This window comes from Phacochoerus africanus, chromosome 15 (assembly GCF_016906955.1).
Source record: "Phacochoerus africanus isolate WHEZ1 chromosome 15, ROS_Pafr_v1, whole genome shotgun sequence".
Classification (NCBI taxonomy): Eukaryota; Metazoa; Chordata; class Mammalia; order Artiodactyla; family Suidae; genus Phacochoerus; species Phacochoerus africanus.
In genome coordinates, this window is record NC_062558.1 from 96,803,677 (window position 1) to 96,824,512 (window position 20,836).

At 34.3% G+C, this 20,836-nt stretch overlaps 1 protein-coding gene across 7 annotated transcripts in view; it reads left to right on the forward strand.

The window, feature by feature from the left end:
* Window positions 1-20,836, forward strand: part of PCDH15 (protocadherin related 15) — a 734,454-nt gene that overhangs the window by 500,707 nt on the left and 212,911 nt on the right. For all 7 annotated transcript variants that reach the window (XM_047760762.1, XM_047760764.1, XM_047760769.1 and 4 more), the window contains 2 exons: window positions 9,847-9,940; window positions 15,254-15,382. In XM_047760762.1, coding sequence (XP_047616718.1) covers window positions 9,847-9,940; window positions 15,254-15,382 — 223 coding nt within the window. The remainder of the gene's footprint in view (window positions 1-9,846; window positions 9,941-15,253; window positions 15,383-20,836) is intronic.

Below are 20,836 nucleotides of genomic sequence, written 5' to 3' on the forward strand. Positions count from 1 at the left end.
TCTCTTTAAAGTTGTCAGCTACTCATAATAACAAGGGTGTTTCTACAAAGATTAACTTGGCAGTTAATTGTTCATTCAAAAGGAATTTTGTAAGACAAAATGTAATTCAGATGCATTTAAGGTGCCACAAAAGTCCATTCTTCAATTTTTGAGTAATGTAAGTATATTCTAAAAAAGCTAAGATAAAAATATTTCATGTCCATTCTAAGCCTCTTTGAGATCGCTATCTGTGTCATTCTAGTCACCTCTCTGAATGCTTCAGAGATAATGTCAATCATAACTATTGAGAAAGCTGACGACAGTATTAAAGAAGGCATTGAAGTTTGCTTTGTATCTCTTCTGCAATAGCAAAGTAGTCATTCTGCTGTCACACGTGGCTGGTTGTCAAAGAGATGTTCTTGCTATCTCTCTGATGTTTTCTGTGTGGTCATAAGGGTTTTTACTCAGTGAAAGAATGAAAATCTAAATGTATCCTATGGTTATAAAGTGAAAAACTTGACAAATTAGCCAGGCTCAGCTTAAGTCTCAGGAACATAATGCCAAATCAAGGGAACCACGTTTGGTCACTTGGTGTTATAAGGAACGCCTGCAGTTTCACATTGACTTAAGATGATAGAGGCATGAGTTTGTATGCCTGGAAACAGTATTTCCCAGACTTTTAGATCTCTTAGATGAATAGATTCCCACTTAAAAAATGGGAAAACTTTACTTTCTAAGTTTTTTCCCATCAGCATATACAAATCATAAATTAGCTATAATTTAAAATTGTCCTTAAAGAAAGAAAACTTCATAAAAGGCACACTTTAACAGTAATCAGGACTGCATAGTACTGGATGTCTGGATCACTAGGATAAAGATAAGAGTTCAAGAGTTCAGAAATGACTCAATATTTATGACACATTGATTTTTTTTAAAAGTGGGGGAGCAAGTCAATCCAATTAGAAAAGAATGCTCTTTTCAACAAATGAAGTAGGGATAGCATGCAATAAAAATGATCTTTACCTCACACTATTTGTAAAAATTAACTCAAAGTGTATCATAGGCCTAAATATAAGAGATAAAACTATGTAACTTAGAAGAAAATGCAGATTGAAGAAGTACGTCTTCATGACTCGGATTAGACAGTGAGTGCTTTCTTAGATATGATACAAAAAGCAGAAATGATTAATGAGAATATTAAATTGGACTTCATCAAAATTTGAAAAAATTGTTACAAATGGCACCATTAAGAATGTGCAAGACAACTCCATAGACTGAAAGAAAATATTTTAAATAAAATATATAATAAGGGATATATATGAAAAATATGTAAAGAACTATTCCAACTCAAAAATAAACAGATAAATAGTCCAAATAAAAATGGACAAGAATTTAGACATTTGTCCAAAGAAAATTTATGTATAGTCAATAAGCATGTGGAAGTATGCTCATATTTTCTAGCCATTAGGGAAATGCAAATTAAAATCATGAAATACCACTTCACATCCTCTTAGAATGGCTATAATGAAAAAGAAAGGAACTAGCATATATGGGTGAGGATTTGAGATACCAGAATTCTCATATGTTTCTGATCGGAATGTAAAATGTATACTCTGGAAAACTATTTCTCATTTCCTCTAAATAAACATAGAGTTGCTGTACAACTCAGCAATTCCATCTGTGCCTATTCAAGAGAAAAAAAAACCTATACACACATACAAAGATGCACAAAAATGTTGATGATAGAATTATTTACAATGGCAAAATGTGGAAACAACCCAAATACCTGTCTACAGATGAAATGAATTAACAACATGTTAATAGACTGTTATTCATCAATAAAGGAAAACAAGTACCAAAACATGCTAAGACATGGATACACCTTGAGGACCTAATGCTAAGTGAAAGAGGTCATTCACAAAAGACCGTATTTGGTATGATTCCATCTGTATGAAATGTCCGCAATAGGCAAATCTATGGAGGCTGAAAATAAGCTACCAGATGACTGAGGCTGGGGGTTGGGAGTGAATAGGGAGTGACTGCTAAAAGATACAATGGTGAAAATATCCCAAAATTGATTGTGGTGATGGTTGAACAACTCAGCAAATGCACTAAAATATATTGACTTGTACACTTTAAATGGGTACATTCAAGGATATGTGAATTATGTGTCAATAAAGCTGATATAATGCTCCATCATAAGTGACTGGACATAGTTCCCAGTTCTACACAGCAGGATCTCATTGCTAATCCATTCCAAAGGCAATAATTTGCATCTATTAACCCCAAGCTCCCAATCCACCCCACTCCTTCCCCCTCCCCCTTGGCAACCACAAGTCTATTCTCCAAGTCCATGATTTTCTTTTGATAATGTGAGAAAATAGAATGTGTACGTGTATGTGTAACTGGGTCACCATGCTGTACAGTAGAAAAAAAAATTCATTGGGGAAATGACAATTAAAAATAAATAAATAAATATAAATAAAAAATAAAATGTTAAAAAATAAATAAATAAAAATTAAAAAAATAAAGCTGATAAAAACAAGAAAACAATGAATCTTTCACTTCTCCTGGTAAACAGGAAGCCAAGGTCTTACTGTCTCTGTTGAATTGTCTATTCTTGTGTTTATCTGTTTTTCTCTTGATGCTGAAGGATTTTACAACCGCTGGTTATTAATGAATGCTAATAAACAACAAGTTTTACCAAAGACATTCTCACTTGTGCTGCTATATTAGCAAGTATTTCTCTACTACTTCTCTCATTTATAATATTTAAACCAGAGAGACACCTACCTGGGTCACAGAGGTAAAACATATCAGTGCAGTATCCTATCTGTCTGAATTGACCTCATCAGACAGAAATATCCTTAAATGCAAATTGCTTCCAAACAGCTAGGGTAGGGCAGGTCTCTGTGATGAGTGCATGGTCTCTGTTGATGATTATTTTTGATTCAGTGTCCAGTATACTGGCCCCATTGCCTCTTATCTTTTTTTTTTAATTCTGCTGAATTATATTTGATTTACAATGTTATGATAATTTCTGCTGTGTAACAAAATGATTCAATTATACGTATGTACATATCCATGTTTTTCAGATTCTTTTCCCATATAGGTTATTACAGAATATTGGGTAGAGTTCCCTGTGCTATATACAGTAGGTCTCTGCTGGCCAATCATTCCATATACCTCAGGATGCATATGCCAAACCCAAATTGCCAGTCCATCCTAGCACTATTTCCAATAGCCAAGACACGGAAGCAACCTAAATGTCCATAGACAGATAAATGGATAAAGAATATGTAGTACATATATACAGTGGAATATTAGTCTTAAAAAAGAATGAAATAAGGTCATTTGCAGCAACATGGATGGACCTTGAGATTGGCGTACTAAGTGAAGTTAGTGAAAGAAACATCATATAATATCCCTTATATGTGGGATCTTAAAAAAGGATACAAATGAACTTATTTGCAGAACAGAAACAGACTCACAGATATTGTATATTAATTGATGATAATTTTATTTCAGCTGTCTCATTGCTTTTGTTCCCCTTGATATTTATAGGCTATCCTAGACCATTAGCAATATATTTCAACACATTTTAAAGGGGGGAAATTTGATATTTTAATCCCTTCCCTCTTTGAAACTTCTGGGATACTTGTGCAAATTTGCATCACCACTTCTATGTATATTTTAAGGATTTGAATAGTTGGGGTGCTCTCTCAAGAAATAATACAAAATAATACTCTGTCATCAGTTATCAAATGCTTCAATTCATCCAAATACTGGCTTTGCTTACATTTTCCTCCTTAAAACAACAAAAATTTCATGCCTTATTGTTTATGTTAAATATTATATTGTTTTATGCTATGATGCCAATTTTAGCAATAATCATTATAATAACGTTACTTTATATTTTCTGTTGAAATATAAATATCAAAAAACATTTTTATAATTCTTAAAAAAATTAGTAGTAATGAATAATCATTTCAATGCTGGTAGCTGGTATATATTTACCAAGTGTTGAATTATATTCATTTTAATGAAGTGAATTAGTCATATGGCCAAGAAAGAAATTTGTCCTTTAAAAAGAAAAGGCCTTGTTGCTTACAGATCACAATCATTCATTATGTAAATCATTCAATACCATTTATTAAATGGCTGGATCTTTATGGTTCTGCAGTATAATGCATTATTTTAATGTTTTCATATCTTCATGTCAATAGTTTCATATGATTCAGCAAATATTTATTCAGCAAACATTCATTATAAGTAAACATATGAATGATTTGCCTTTGTTAGAACTTTATTTGAAAATTCTCTATCTTCACTTGCATTTTTATTTCTTACTATGTGACTAAATTAATATTGACACTAAATTTAAAGCTTGATTATGTTTTTATACCAGTTTAAACTACATTGAAGATTAACGTGTAAGAAAGATGATAAGCATTTTTTTTCCGTTAGCTCTACTTTCAAAATACATACTCAGATCACCATTCTTGCATCCTTCACTCTACTCCCTTAGTTCATGCCGCCATCATCTTTTCCTGAACTGCTGCCAGTATCTAACTCTTTCTGTTTGTCTGGGTATGTTAATCACTACTATTTAACGTGGAACACCATATCAAACTAGACACAATCACACATTTTGAAGTACACTCTAACCTCTCTAAATGTCATTATAAGGCCTAAAACATGATGCCTGAATCAGCATGATGAATCTGCTAGAGACTTAGACACTTATAAGTATAAATGATGTTAAATCACAGCTAGTAGAATGAATTGAAAAGGATTAAAGGAAGCATAGTATACAAAACATGAAACTTGTGAGATAATCTCTTTCAGTCCGCAATTATGTTGCTGCACTATTTTCTAATGAACGGGGTAATTTGAGAAGATGAACACATATAGAAATAGATTTTAAATGCTAGCAGGTGGATTTGTTTGGAAGTAGACACCCTCTACTACTTTTTAATCTGTATTGTTTAAACAACTTTTGAACACCATTTTTGTGGTTTGGCAAACCAACACATTGTCTTAAAGAGCTTGATTTTGTTAAGCACAATATATATCAGGAATATAGCCTTCAAGTTTGGTGAGGGAATTCTGTGAAATGTAATCAATATAATTGAGGTTAAATTGACATAGCATAAACTTTACCATTTTAAAGTCAACAACTCAGTGGCATTTAGTTGACTCACAATGTTGTACAACTATCAATTCTATATAGTTCCAGAATATTGTCATCCTTCCAAAAGGAAACACAAACCCATGAAGCAGTCACTCCCTGTTTGCCCTTCCACTCTGGTGCTGGCAACCACTAAGTTGCATTCTGCCTCTGTGAACTTATTTATTTTGAATGTTTCCTATAAATAGAATGGCACAATATGTAACCTTTTGTGTCTCACTTTTTTTCACTTAGCGTAATGTTTCAAAGTTCATCCATGTTCAAGCATATCTTAATACTTCATTCCTTTTCATAACTGCATAATATTCTGTTACGTACATATATAACAATTTGTTTGCCCATTCATAGATTGATGAAAATGTGGGTATTTTTTCTATGTTTTGCCTATTATGGATACTGAGGAATGTTCATTGTACATGTATTTAAATACCTGTTTTGAATTCTTTTGAATATATATTCAGTTGGAATTGCTCAGTCATATTGTAATTATTTGCTTTTTGAAGAACTGCCAAACTGTTTTCCCTGGTTATTTAACCACTTCACATTCCCACCAGCACTGTGCAAGGGTTTCAGTTCCTCCACATTTTCATTAACACATTATTTTCCCAAATGTTTTGTTAATTATAGCCATCCTACTGAGTGTGAAGTAGTATTTTGTTGTAGTTTTGATTTGTATTTCCCTGATGACTAATGATGTTGGCATCTTTTCAGGTGCTTATTTGCCATTTGTATATCTTCTTTGGAGAAATATCTATTCAAATTCTTTGCCAATTTTTTAATTGGGTTGTTTGTCTTTTTTCGTTAAGTTGTATGGTGTCTTTTATTTGTTTGGGGAAACAGATTCTTATCAGATACATGATTCACAGATATTTTCTCCCATTTTGTAGTTTTTTTTAACTTTCTTGATAATGTACTTTGATGCACAAAAATTTTAATTTTGAGGTAGCTCAATTTGTCTATTTTTCCTTTTGTTCTTCATTCTTTTGTCATCATATGTAAGAATCCATTGTTAAACTCCAAATCATGAAGATGTATCCCTGTTTTTGTCTAAGAGTTTTATGTTTTCAGTACTTTCATATAGATTGTTTGTCCATTTTGAGTTAACTTTTGTATATGGTGTGAGATAATCCAGTTTCATTCTTTTACATGTAGATCTACAATTGCTCCAGCACTATTTGATAAAGAGACTATTCTTTTCCTATTGAATGAACTTGGCATTCTTGTTGAAAATCAATTGGCCACAGACACATGGATTCATTTCTGGACTCTCTGTTCTATTCACCAGAATACACATGTACTTTTGAATGCCCTACTTTCCCAAGAAACTCTCTACCCAATTTTTCCTTCCAGGCTTTTGGGGTTCCATTGCATGCAAACATAAATTGTGCCTCAGCTGGCTTCATGCTACTCCCTGACTTACATTGTTTTCCAGGAATACCCACCGCTTTTCTGCCTTGAGTGAGTTCTGAGTTAGGCAAAATAAAGACAAACACTATATATTATTACTTCAGGCAGCCTCCAGACCAGTTGAAATAGATAAACACAATTCTTTATGAATAAAGATAGTTCTGCTACCTTGAGAAACAGGAATGCAAATATCCCACTGGGATGTCAATTTCCATCTTCAAGACTAATCTAAGCCAGGGAGGGATGGGTCAAGGACAAGTCAAATAGCACAAATCTTTACTATCATTTTGAGGTTGCCTTTTTCTTAATTCTGCCTTCATTTGTGCTAAAACCTTTTCCAGAGTCCAATCAAAGTTGTTCCTGATCTTTCCTGCTTCATTTCCCAGTGCTTCTGTGGAGAGACCATCTCTTCAAACTGCCTACTTTACTTCATAATTTTCACTATCACTCCTGTTCAATATACTTTAAATTGGGTAAAATTTAGGTACCACCATTACTGTTGTTTTATCAGGAGTGATTCTTATGTATTTTTAACATATGGACTTTTAAGATTTACTGCATTTCTTTCTTTCTCTCTCTCTCTCTCTCTCCCTCTCTTTTTTTTTTGTCCTTTTGCCTTTTCTAGGGCTACTCCCGCCGCATATGGAGGTTCCCAGGCTAGGGGTCTAATCAGAGCTGTAGCCACCGGCCTACACCAGAGCCACAGCAATAGCGGATCCAAGCCGCATCTGCAACCTACACCACAGCTGACGGCAACGCCGGATCCTTAACCCACTGAGCAAGGCCAGGGATCGAACCTGCAACCTCATGGTTCCTAGTCAGATTCATTAACCACTGAGCCATGACGGGAACTCTGATTTACTGCATTTCTAAACACAACTTAATGATCCTGCTCTGAGGCTTCCTTCCAGCTGGTAGCAAGTCCTCCTTTCCAGTTATTTCTGGAGTTTCATGAAAAGATGCTTCTGTGTACCAATGAACTAGTGTTTCAGTTACAAATACTGAAAGACACTACCTGTTCTTTCTTTCTTTTTCCATTTCCCAAATATCCTGTCTTAATGCCTACTACCTTGGGATACAAGGTACACATTATCTTAAGCAAAGGTCTATTTCCATAATAATCACCAAACTATTAAAAATAAGCTATTTAGATACGCTGTGGCTCTAAGTGGTAACACAATCCAAATTTCTAGTGATATCCTAATTTACTGTGCAGGGAATAATATAGAATATTGAACCTTAAACTTAAGGGGAAAATGGAAAACAATAACTCAATTATCTTTTTTCACTCATTTTACCATGAATAAATTTTCAGATTTCCGATTGCTTCAGGTTCTTGTGAATAGGTCTCAGAAGCAATAAATGCCTTACTTTTTTCTTTGAATGTCATTTTAGAATGAGATTATCTGAACCATCTGCAGTGTAGGAAGTTGATCCAAACCTGAGTGTTATGGACTGCTCTGGGAATTGGTTTTCAGTTACTTGGACAAAACGTTTTAAAATGCACAAGAAGCAAAGTCAGTTTTTCCAGAGTCATACCATATGTTTAGAACTTTTTAAAAGTCCATACCAGTAACAACAATAAAACAAATCAAACAGAGTAACTGCACCCTGTTGTTTATTCATTGACATTGACTCTCTGTACCCAGGCTACCATATGCGGTATGAATTCCTTAAATTACGCTGTAACAGCAAAAACACGTGCATTAAAATGAAAGCCTTTGATCAATCAAAAACAAATTGCTTTTATACTTGATAAATATTTTAATGTTTTGTCAAATTAATATAGCCACTCCTTCACAGTACGTGCATGCTAGACCTTATTTAAAATGTCATGTATATGGAGTTCCCTGGTGGTCTGGTGTTTAGGACCCAGCGCTTTTACCTCTGAGGCCCAGATTCAATCCCTGGTCTGGGAACTGAGATTCCCACATCAAGCTGCTACATATCATGTCCCCCCCAAAAAAAGTCATGTACAATGTCAGATTGTAATATCTAAGACAGAAATGTAACACCTGTTTTAAAGAGCATTGTAAGTGACCAAATTCTTATAAAACAAATTACATTGGAGAATAAAATCTTAAATGTCTGAAAGTATTTATTCTAAACAGTGAAAAATTAAGAATTAATATTAAAAACATTCTAAGTATGAGAATTTTCCCAAAGGCTGTTCATCTCCCATCATACATGATACTTAAATTAAGGAAGATCTACATTTTAAAAGAAGGACAAAATGGTAAATTTGTTAATGTATGAAGAAAAGAATTTGTTTTTATAGATTATAAAATGAGAGAATGAATGCTTATAAAATTATATTATCTTAAAAAGAATGTAATATATGCAGCCTGATTGCTCTTTTGAAAGAAATTGTAATGTATTTAAATATGGTTAGAGAATAAAAGAAATATTATAAAAATAAAATTTCTGGTCATGGTGCAGTGGTTAATGAATCCGACTAGAAACCATGAGGTTGCAGGTTCGATCCCTGGCCTTGCTCAGTGGGTTAAGGATCCAGTGTTGCTGTGAGCTGTGGTGTAGGTTGCAGACACAGCTTAGATCCTGTGTTGCTGTGGCTCTGGCATAGGCCGGCAGCTACAGCTCCGATTAGACCCCTAGCCTGGGAACCTCCATGTGCCATGGGTGCGGCCCTAGAAAAGACAATAAATAAATAAATATTATAAAAATAACCATAATATCTATGAAATTTTTTAATATTCCACTGTATATTTTCTAATTTTACTCAATAAGCCTTACTTATTTTGAAATTTGAAAAGAAAGAAAAATACATTTTAATCTCTGGGATTTATCAAAGATGAAATTTAAACATTTGCATTTCCATAGTGGATGCATATGTGACAAAGAATGGGAATGGTGATATAGATTAGATTTAAGAAACCATTTCTTTACTCAAAGGATTATGAAGCTGCTGAAGATCAGTGGACTCTTGCATCATTGAAATAATCACAAACCAGATAGATATCTTTCTGCCTGGAAAGAATTAAGCATATTTTATTTTATTGGAGTCTAGAGGATCAACTCTGTTGTCTCATTCAGTCTGGCAATTTTTTATTATTTGTTAAGAAGCTCAACAGCCTTAAAACCCTTTTTCAATTTTCGACATGAATCCTCAATCATACATCTTAAATACTCAAGCTATGCTTGCTGAAGGGGGAAAAAACCTATCAAAAGTAGTTCACAGTAGTAGAAAGACTCCCTGTGACATAATCTTTTTTGTGCCTCATTTGTTTATCTGTTTTCTCTGTCACTAGTACTGGGATTCTAACCTTAGGGAAAGCACTGGACCGGGAAAGCACTGATCGCTACATTCTGATTGTCACTGCTTCTGATGGCCGGCCGGATGGGGTGAGTACTCTCCTTGGGGGAAAGGGCTTTAAAACCAGTGTTAAAGAATTTAGGAGAGCCTTGTAGTTTTACACTCTACAAAATTTATTACAACTATGAATTCATGAATTAAACCATTTTTCACCTGGAGCAGCTGCTTAAAACTACCGAAGTGTCTCTTCTCCAGTGGGCTCTTTTAACCGGACAAATCTATACTCTGAAACAGGAGAGGAAGTTTTGGACTTTACAGAATAGGTACTTGGGATTAGCATTCTTACTCAGTTTATGGGGAAAATGAAACCTGACTTAGTCTAAGAAGTTTTCTACTGTATCCATCACCAGCGCAGCAATGAACAGTCCCTACAGTTTTACTGTGTTGACTCTATTTCCTTTAATGTCACTTTTTTGGTAGAAGGGGGTGGGATGGGCAGAAGGGAATGTGTGCATGAATATCTTGAAGCACTTAGGAAACTAAGTTGCCTGATTCCACAGGTTAGTTGTAATAGCACTTGGATTCCTGACTAGTCCTTCCTAATTGAAGTGGTTTAACCAGTCCTCTAATTCTAGAAAAGATAAATTTTATTTCCTGTGTACTTAAAAAAAAATGATGAATAAATTGTTTAATCATCCAGGAGTTTTGTAAAATGATTTAATTATTTTATTTAATCGACCTCACAACTGCCATCATTCTGATTTTTAAGCACTGTAATATTTCAGTTGTTGGCAATGCTTTATTGAACTGTTTTTTTCAATCATTTCTATGCCACAGTGTAGCTTCTGTCTTTAGTCAGGCGGTTATGGGCCAACTCAGCACTGTTCTCTGGAAATAATTTCAAATTCAATATAAACTTCTAGGCAAGACTCATGCAGTTCAAAAGCAGTACATCTCCAGATTACTTGAAATGACTTCTTTGATCTATAAAATAAGCTCGGTGGGGACATATAATGCTCTCCTCATGTTTATTTGAGGAACACTCTTGAGAGTTTATCATGATCAAAACAAAAAATTGATAATAGACAGTTTTGTGATCTTAATTGAAAAAATAGAAAAATTGGCTTGGATTATTTTTTAAATTTGGTAATTATAATCTGCCCATAATAAGCTATTAGCCATTTTTCAAACATTAAATAAACAGTTATACATGGAACATAAAATATACATAACAGTTTTAGTAAATAGTGGGGCCTATAGAGGACTCTTAAATATTAGACAAGTGAATAAAAATAAAATCTGAGATTAATTTTTACATATACTATGCCCTTAACACAGTAAGCCTGTGTAAGATATATGTAAAGAAGTCAGTGAGAATCTCAAGAAGAAAATAATTGAGAACTTTGACTTATGATGAAAGTTAATGGGTAACTTGGCTAGGAAATAACTGAGTGGGAAAATTCTAAATAGAAGGAATTATTCAGCATAGAGTAAGGAGTATACTTAGAGTAAAATTAATAAGGTTTCATTCAGGTCAAGCACTAAAATTGGGAAAAAAACATAACATAGCTTTGAGATATGTCACATTATAAATCAGAAATTAATGGAAGTAATATTAGCTAGGACCTTTTACCTCTGGCCTTGAAAGTAAGATTTTTTACACAAGAATAAAGATGGAAAAGAAATAGTATATTAAGCTATCTGGCATAGTTTCAATCTACTAATTATGGCTTTGTCTACATCAAAAGCTGAAAATTAGCTCTATATTAAAATTAGTGGTTTAGAGCTTTTTTTTTTTTCCATTATTCAATACCTGTTAATATCAATTCCCTTTGGGCAAATCACTTAGCATTTCTAAATCCCCATTTTTTTTCATTCTTATAACCAATGTCTTATTCAACATTAAAATTCTGACCCTTTTAAGTAAAGTTGTTTTGTTTTCAAAAGTTTGTATTAATAATACCAGTAGAGAAAGAAACGCTTAACTTTCAAACAAAAGCTTCCTCAGTTAATTTCATCATTTATATAATTTTGGGGCTGAACTGATACATGGGCATAGATAGTGGGTTTTTGAAGAAGAAAATGATTACAAAGTAATAATAGTCTCATATTTTGATAGCACTTTTCTTATCTAAACATTTAGATTTCATCCTCTGTAAAATTATAGTAAAATTAACCCTTTAACTTTAGTAATCAAAAGTTTTACAAAAGATATTTAATGAGCATAGACCCCAGGTAGATGGACCTTTCTTAAATCAAAAGGATTGCCAACAATTTATGTGAAACAAATTGCAAAATGATAATTTGAATATTGCAGAATAGAGTCAATAGTTTCTAATGTGTAGCCCCCAAATCTTCTTTTTTAACAATTAACCAAGTGTTTCTGATGCAAGTAAATTCAGACCACTTTTCCAGAAATATATAAGCTAGAGATTATTCTACATATGTTTATTACTTTACATTTCTGCCAGAGACATGGACATTCTTCTTTTCATGTACAATTCACTAAGATATGGAGAAATATATCTACATGGTCCTTAAATTTCAAACCCTGCTAACACAGAAATGGTGACCTTGTTGTTCCTAGTTCACTTAGTGACCCAGTTCTTATATCTTCTAGTTATAGACCACAGCCTTTGACTGAGGACACACAATAGTCTGAAAACATCCACTCCATAGTGTCAATAATCAGAATTTTAAAGAACAGGTTGGACACCCTTACAGTAGATTGACAGGGGAATACAGATAGACTGGCAAGCAGTTGGAAGGAAGGTCAGCAAACCCTAGTGTGGCTATTCTTAGATTTTGGCTCTAGGCTGTCTATTTTAATGTCTTGTTCACCCTCAGGCAGAATAGGAATGACTGCTGCTATAAAGGCACATCTTTGTATTGGTTTTCACTCTAACACAACTTTTAAAGATACAACCTTTGTTAAACTGATTTTTGTTATAAAAGCGAAGTAGCCCTTTCAGCAAAAATTGGAAAAATATATAAAAGTTAAAAGGAGAAAATAAAATAATCTGTATTTCATCTAATTAGATAACATTTGAATTTGTACATATCCCAGTACACCTACATGCAAGTATATTTTGATGTACATGCATCCTTTAAATTAAATGATTTCATGGAGATATGTGCAAGGAAGAGTATACAAACCATAAATCATGCAGTTTAATAAATATTAACATAGTGAACAGCCCTGTATAATCACTTTTCAGATCCAGAAATAGAAATTAATTAGGACCCAGATGCCCAGCCTTATGATCCTACCAGTCCCTATTCCACTTTTTTCACAAAAGTGATCCCTGCTATCGTGACTTCACATGTATGTACTTAGAATTGTGCAGTATGTACTGCATTACGTCTGGCTTCTTACACTCAACCTTACCTTCATGAAATCCATTGATGTGTCTGCTTGTAACAGTAGTTTGTACATTCTTAGTATGATAGTGTATGCATAAAACACAACATACTATATAACCATCAAGTATTGTTGGGCATTTAGGTTGTTTCCTGCCTTGACTAAACAATACGGTTCTGCTAGTCTTTCACAATTCTTTAAATAAAAATTTTATTGCAGTTTTAAGTACAGAAATATGTACATATCATAAGGAATAAATAATCATAGCTGTCTGTATGAAGTTTTGTAAAATATGCCCATTGATCTACTGATGTAGCTAGTACGAAAATAAATAAGTTATAAATACCTAGGAATGTCCTGCTATGCATGGCAATTTTTAAATGACTGCTGGACATTATATATGAAAAATTATAAAGGCTTGGAGTAAAATTATATTGCTCAAAATAAGATTTATACATCCTTCTGTTAAAAGAAAGACAGATCACCTTAATCTAATCAGAGTATGAGTACTGGGTTTCAATCTGGATAAGACCTACCTGGTCTAGACCTCATACAGCATTACTCACATAGTATAGAACTTCAGTGATTGCAACAGAAAGGATTGGGTGTTTATTTACCAGCACCTCTCTTCCTTAGCAGCTAGGAAATCCAGCTTTTAACCTCTTGGCCCCATGACTGCTGAAACATTTCCTCAGATTCATTTCCTCTAAATCACTTCTTGATGCTCACCTTTTTAGTCTTTCACCCCACATCACTTACAGATTAGGACAAATCACATTTGTATTTTTTAAAAAGTTAAGAAATTCTTTCGTGACTGTTTCATCCTGCTTTTTCTTCCTACTTTTTATTTACATGTTATTAATATTGAATATAGCATAATAGATTTTTCTTTATTCTTTTTTTTTTTTGGTCTTTTTAGGACTGCACTCACAGCATATGGAGGTTCCCAGGTTAGGGGTCTAAACGGAGCTGTAGCCTCTGGTCTAGGCCACAGCCGCAGCAATGCCAGATCCCAGCCACATCTGCGACCTACACCACAGTACATAGCAACATTGGATCCTTAACCCACTGAGCGAGGCCAGGGATCAAACGCGGCCACCTCATGATTCCCAGTCGGATTCATTTCCACTGTGCCATGACAGGAACTCCCTTTTTTTTGTTGTTGTTGTTGTTTGTTTGTTTAGATTTTTCATTTTCCAGCCTAGAGTCCTTTCTTTCTCGAACTGTGGTCTCAGCCTTTTGCGAACTGCCCCACACTGTGACATAGCTGGGTAGAGGGCTTGTGCTATATAGTCAGGTTTTGATTAAAGAGAGTGGTTTTCAGCTTGAGTCACACATGAAGATGTTCCTTGATTGTGCAAAAGTCATTGACCTACAGGATGTTCTCAGGTTGCAGCAAGCCAAAGAGTTTACCTTTTAGCCAGTAGAACAAAAGGCTACCTGTTTACCATTTTCTTAGGCTGTAAAACCGTAAGGCAATCATTTGATTAATAGTGTATGGTCCTCAAACTCTTGGTTTAGATATGAACCTAGAAAATTACTAATGTGGTATTTTCTGATAGTATTTGCTTACCCCAAGATATCTATTTGGCATACCATGCTATTTTATAATGTACTAGTTATATTTTTAAACAGTACACGATATAAGTGATAAAAACTACAGAAATGTTACATTTCAGAGAAAAAGGTGTGCATGTGTGTATAAACAAAAGCTTACTACCCATAAAATGTGAACAAGATAAAGGTAAAAAAGCACTTTCTAAAAGTAAGCCTCCAGGAAATACTTGACATTTTCAAGAAGATATTTGCCCTTTAATATCATCATTTGTTTTTTCCATCTGTTTTTTGAGGTATTTGAAAATTGCAAGCTTCCTCCCTTTTTATCCCTTTTTTTTTTTTTTGGACTTTTTTGGAAAGGTAAGGAATGGGAATAGTAATGAGTTGCCTTTCAGACAGACAAATGCTGGGATGACCAGTTAAATAACATCAAAATAAAAATAACTCCTCTCACATTTAATCTTTTTTTTTTTTTCTTTTTAAGACCTCAACTGCCACAGTGAATGTGGTGGTGACAGATGTCAATGACAATGCTCCAGTGTTTGATCCCTATCTGCCCAGAAATCTGTCAGTGGTAGAAGAAGAATCCAATGCCTTTGTGGGTCAAGTAAGGGTGAGTGGAATATTTACATGTATTTTTAAATGTATTTTTTAGGTGAATACTCTTCTTACATATTAATTTGAAAAGAGATTAGCTAATGCCGTGTGTTAAATAATGGAACATCAGAATTATTTGAACTCAGTCAACAAGGTCATTTGAGTGTAAGGCAAGATGGCAATAAAATGCATTCATTTGTGATCATTGTGCTGGATATCCTTCAAGATTTTTTAATAAGTTATAGTGTTTCCATCTAGATTAACTTATTAAGCTTATTGATTTACATTGTATGACCATTGTATAATTTAAACATTGATGCATTTGAGAGTATTATTTTCTTATTTAATATATATTTTTATTTTCTGGAATTATAGGAATGCATTTTTAGAGAAGTATGTAATTAGCTATACTATTAAGTATAAATTTGGAGATGCGTACCTCAAAACACAAATGTTTAGATGTAAATTTGTTTGGTTGTATAACATATCTTTATCATCTGCTATATACCTTATATTTCAGACACATGTTTTGTCCAGTCTACTCAACATTCATCTAGGCATGTTCTTTTAATTCCTAATTGGACAAATTAGCCAGTGTTTACTGTTCTTTTGGTGAATAATCCCATTTTTCTTAAATCAGAAATAATACTATCTCATTTGGGCCCTGCCTGGTCTTGAACATATTTAGTGATCTAGAAACGATAGATGAGGGAAAATTTTGAGGAAAATATATATATTTGAAAGCGTTTACTTCAGGTGAGGCAGCTGTGTGGTCTCCAGGCAAGGAAAGAATTGCCTCCAGTAAGAGGTAAGTCCTCCAGGTATCCAAGTCTGGGTTCAAGATCCTACCTCTATCCTGGTAAGGCTTTGAGTTTTATAAGAGGACGCTGGTGCTTTAAAGTAAATCTTCTCTACAGCTCGAGTACTATTATAATCAAACAAAAGGTCTGCTTTTTGTTCAATATTCTCTCTGGCTTTAAAAGAGCAGCATTTCTTTAGATGCTGTCATGGAGGGAGACCTTCTGACATTCCCAGCGTGACTCTGAGATATTGATTACCTAGTTAGAGCCCATCTTTTTTGTTTTTTTTTCTTTCTTTTCTTCCTGAGGTCACTGATAGTACTTGCAGCAACTACCAAGTCCATAGTCATTATCATTATCAATATTTTTCTCAAATCCTGAAGAGACTAATAAAGCATTCATCCCCCTATGCTTTTATGCCATCCCAATTCACCACATGGGAGAGTCTTGTAATTGTGCTGTTACAACATGCCACGTGGTCTGGATGCCATGCGGCCAGTGAACTGTTCAACTCCAGAAACCCACACAATACCTCTGGTGTTAAAATTTTTACTGTGGATTCTGTAAGAAAAAAACCTGGAGACAAAAGATTCAGGTATAAATGGTTATTTTGAAATATTCAAGTAATGCTCATAGGGAAGTGGGGAAGTAATGCAGAGAAGGCAGCCCAAAAAGGAATTGCTGGCAACCAGCTGTCTTTAAAAGAACTATAGCTTCACCCAAGAGCAAATTCTGGGAAATAGCATAAAACATATTCCCTAGAATTACTGATCCTCAGAAGTGATCGAACTGGTAAATTTACACGCTGAAACCTTAGAGTTCTTGGTCAGTGATGCTGTGCAGGGGGGAAATTTTCAGCATTTTCTGCCTCCAGAGCAAGCAAACAGGCAGCTCCTTGAAATGCTGGTATAAGGGCATTTGGGAAGACTACAGATACTGGCATGTGGAAGAGGGCCAGAGAGTAGACATTCATGGGGCACTAATAGCATTTGTTACAGCAAGCAAAACGGTGTGAATCTATAAGAGGGACATGTGCAGAAAAAAGAAAGGGGGCAATGCTGAGGCTGACTCACAATGGATGAGTACTGGTGAGAAGGAAGTTGGGAGGGGTTGGAAGATGTGTAAGGAAAGGTAATTGCACAAGAAAAAGCACAGACAGATGAGAGCATTTGGCTTGTCATAATCGCAGTAAATAAGATATGCTATACTCTATGCCATGTTGTAGAAGGTGGGCTGGGGGACCTCTAGAGTGTCTGAAGTATGGCGTCATCAGATTTTTATCTTATAGAGATTACTCCTGAGTAGATTGTAATGAGAGACTGTAAATTCAGAAAACTGAATTTGAAGGCAATTATAACAGCCTAGACATTGAAGCTTGAACTAATATAATAGTTTAATCATAATAATAATTAAATTACAATTGTCACTCTAGGATGCCCCACTGATGAAAACTGAAAAATTATCAGATAAAATAAGCAGGTATTGAAATCATTTAGGAAAATTATTTTTCCAAGTTCTCTTAATTTACTCAGCATTGGAGCAATAAAACCCATATGGTATATACAACTAATAACACATAAGTAGACATGCTGATTAGTTTTTGATTTTATTTTTCATTTCTCTTAACTTACTTTTGCCACTTTTCCTAGTGATTTCTGTCTTTGAAAGAATATAAAATTAAGCTTTCTGTAAGTCTTCTGGTTCTTAAATTTAATGAGAAATGGTTTCTATAATTTTTCAGCATTAAAAATTGAAATATAGATCTCAGCCTCATAATGTAATAAAGCAGTAACTGTGCTGGTCTTAAGGCAATAACATGTTTTTGAGAAAACGAAAATGAGTTTGAAAGGACAAAGCAAAAGGAAACCATCCAAAACAGGTGCATCCAACTGATTCTGCACAGTTCTAGAGAAGTTGTAATGTTCATAGAATGGAATTTTGATGCACCATAATGGTCTCCCGTTGCTACCTAATGATTATTATATAAAACATTAATTTCGCTAAATGGCTCATGTTCCACTTATAAAATTAATTTTAATTGTCACCACAAACTATTTGACACACACACTTAAAGCCGAAATGTATATGATTAGTTACTGTATCCAGTTTAAGTTACCAACCTTGAGGTTTTGTTCTAAATGATGTTTTAGGGTGAATAATCCAATATTTGAGTTCAAATGCTGAAGAATGTTTTATTTACTTTTTATTTACTTAGTAGTGTTGCAGTAATAAACTTTATTAAATAGGTAATACTTCCGAAGCAATATTTATGGATTATACAGAGCATAGAGTTTTATCAGCATATTAAAATGTAAACTTGATTTTTTAATGGCAAACTTCCTAAACACAAATATAGTACACCAGAGTTAAATTTGAGAATCTTCTCTATATCCTCAAAATAGGAGTAGTAGCAGTACAGTTGGGGGAAAGATATACACAGAATACAACCTAGCAAACACTGTAAGAATAAACTCTGTGTCTCTATATCAAATGTGTCATGTTGATTATTTACCAAAAAGAATGAAAAAGGCCCACAAAGGCCTAAGGTGGCAATGTTAAGATTTGTGGAAAAAATATATCATCTGCATTAACATAATAAATTAGTAAGATTATGGATTGAAAAATAAAAAGGAAAGAAAGATACCAAGCAGATGTGATACAAGACAGAATGGAGCTGAAGAGGCAATGTGCGAATAAGAGTATGTCGATGGTACAACAGTCGTAACATATGGATGACAATAGAGGAAGTTTTGTTTGGAGAAGTTCTAGAAAATTAGCTAAAGCATGTTGAGTTCAGATAGAGGCCAGGAAGGCTTAATGAAATAGCCACTGATAAAAGGACTGTACTTGTCAGTGAATGTTTTGTTTAGTACCCTTCACAGTATTTCATAGGAGATAGGAAGTCTGTATGTATGTTCTGACTCTGTCCTGTGAGTATGTTGATAGTTCATTTTCAGAGTGTGTCTCAGAATAGGAGGTCTCACACCAGCTACTGCAGAATTCTAAGTTGATCCCAAATCCTTGGTTGTAAAGATATACCCAGCAGAAGATGGGGTGGGATGGGGGGAGAGGGAGAGATGAAATAGAGAAGAAATTTTTTAAATGTGTACATGTATCTATTTACTTATTGTTAAATGGGGTAAATAGTTGAGGGTAAAGCTGGGTCTATGGCTGGGATTATGAAATTTTGACAAGTTTGGGAAATTGCTTGGATGTGTCTCCCAAAGCCTATTTATTCCTAAAACTGACGGACTGCTGCAAATAAGTTATCCTCATTAGTAAGATTCAGGCTGATGGCTTTGGTCCCAGGATGAACCCAGGTCTTCAGAAGTGGGGAATCATGATACATAGTCCAATATGGTGTGTGGCATTTTCATTTGTTTCCCTAACTAATGCCTTATAGATTAAATCTTGAGTCTGGGGTGGAGAGTAAAGATTCCATAAAGGAAGATCTATTTCAATAAACACTGTCTTAGATACAGGGTTACAAAGAGACCTCCTGTGTACTTGTCTAAGAGAATTAGAGAGTGTGTTTACTTTGACCACTGGATACAGTAGATGCTTCAGTTCATCACTCTGTGTGCATGTTTCAGGTCAGTGGAGGTTGGGGGAGAGCAGGAGGGGAATGGCAAGACACCTTGGAATTTATATCAGAGGTGTTTCTTCTTCCCGGTAGCATCTCACTGAGAGATTTCTTAGAGGCCAGAATTCTTTTTCAATTCCTCATCTCAGATTTTAAGAGTATCCCTGGGCATGAATATACAGATGCATCAGAGAAGGAATACTTTGAAACAACATTAGCTGTTAACGTTAAACAAATTTCTAAGTATTGTATACAGTACAGAGTAAGCCTCTTCCCAACAAACTCCCAATTAATGCCTTGTAGAAATTCTTATGCTGAACTGACTTCTTTTAGCTTGAAGTAACAAAAATAGAGCTCTGCGTCAACAAAATGTTCTTCCAATTCTAAACCAAAACAAGCTGAATTTACTTAACCTGAAACACAAATGTATTTCCACTGAGATCCACATGCTAAATCTCAGCAAGGATGAAGTGGTAGTGATTCAGTGTTAAACCCTTAAAGCAATTTTAAAATCATTAGTAAACTGCAGTGTTTAGAAGGGTAGTGATGGTGTCATTTTAAAAAAGAAACTGATATTTCCTTCAACTATACAATTTAATGTTAAACAAAATAAATCTGAACCTCAGTGGTCTGTCTCTGATTAATGTAGTTGTCATCTCTCTGTGTGGGGTTCTAAAAATGAAATGAAGTTGGGGAGCTTTACGGTGTTTTATTTATTTTTTGTAGCTCAGTGTAACATTCAACAGTGCCTAAAACTATAATACTTCTTTTTTAAGTGGGCCACAAGTGGGGTTTTTTATGGGTTTTCTAGTCAAGTCAAACTGTGGAATGCAAACACTGTACTCAATCAAGTAGAGAAAAGAAGCCCACACAATTTGAAAACTTGATGATGTCCATTTTAATGCTATTACCTATAAATATTTACCATGGAGATTTATCTATTGCTTGTGAATATTTTTGACACCAGGTGATCTTTCAGATGTACTATTAGCAGTTCATAGGTGGATTAGAAAACTGTATGCATGCATTTTTATAATATTTACTTGGGACCTACCATTTCACTAGTTTTCAGTCTTACTCTCAGCTA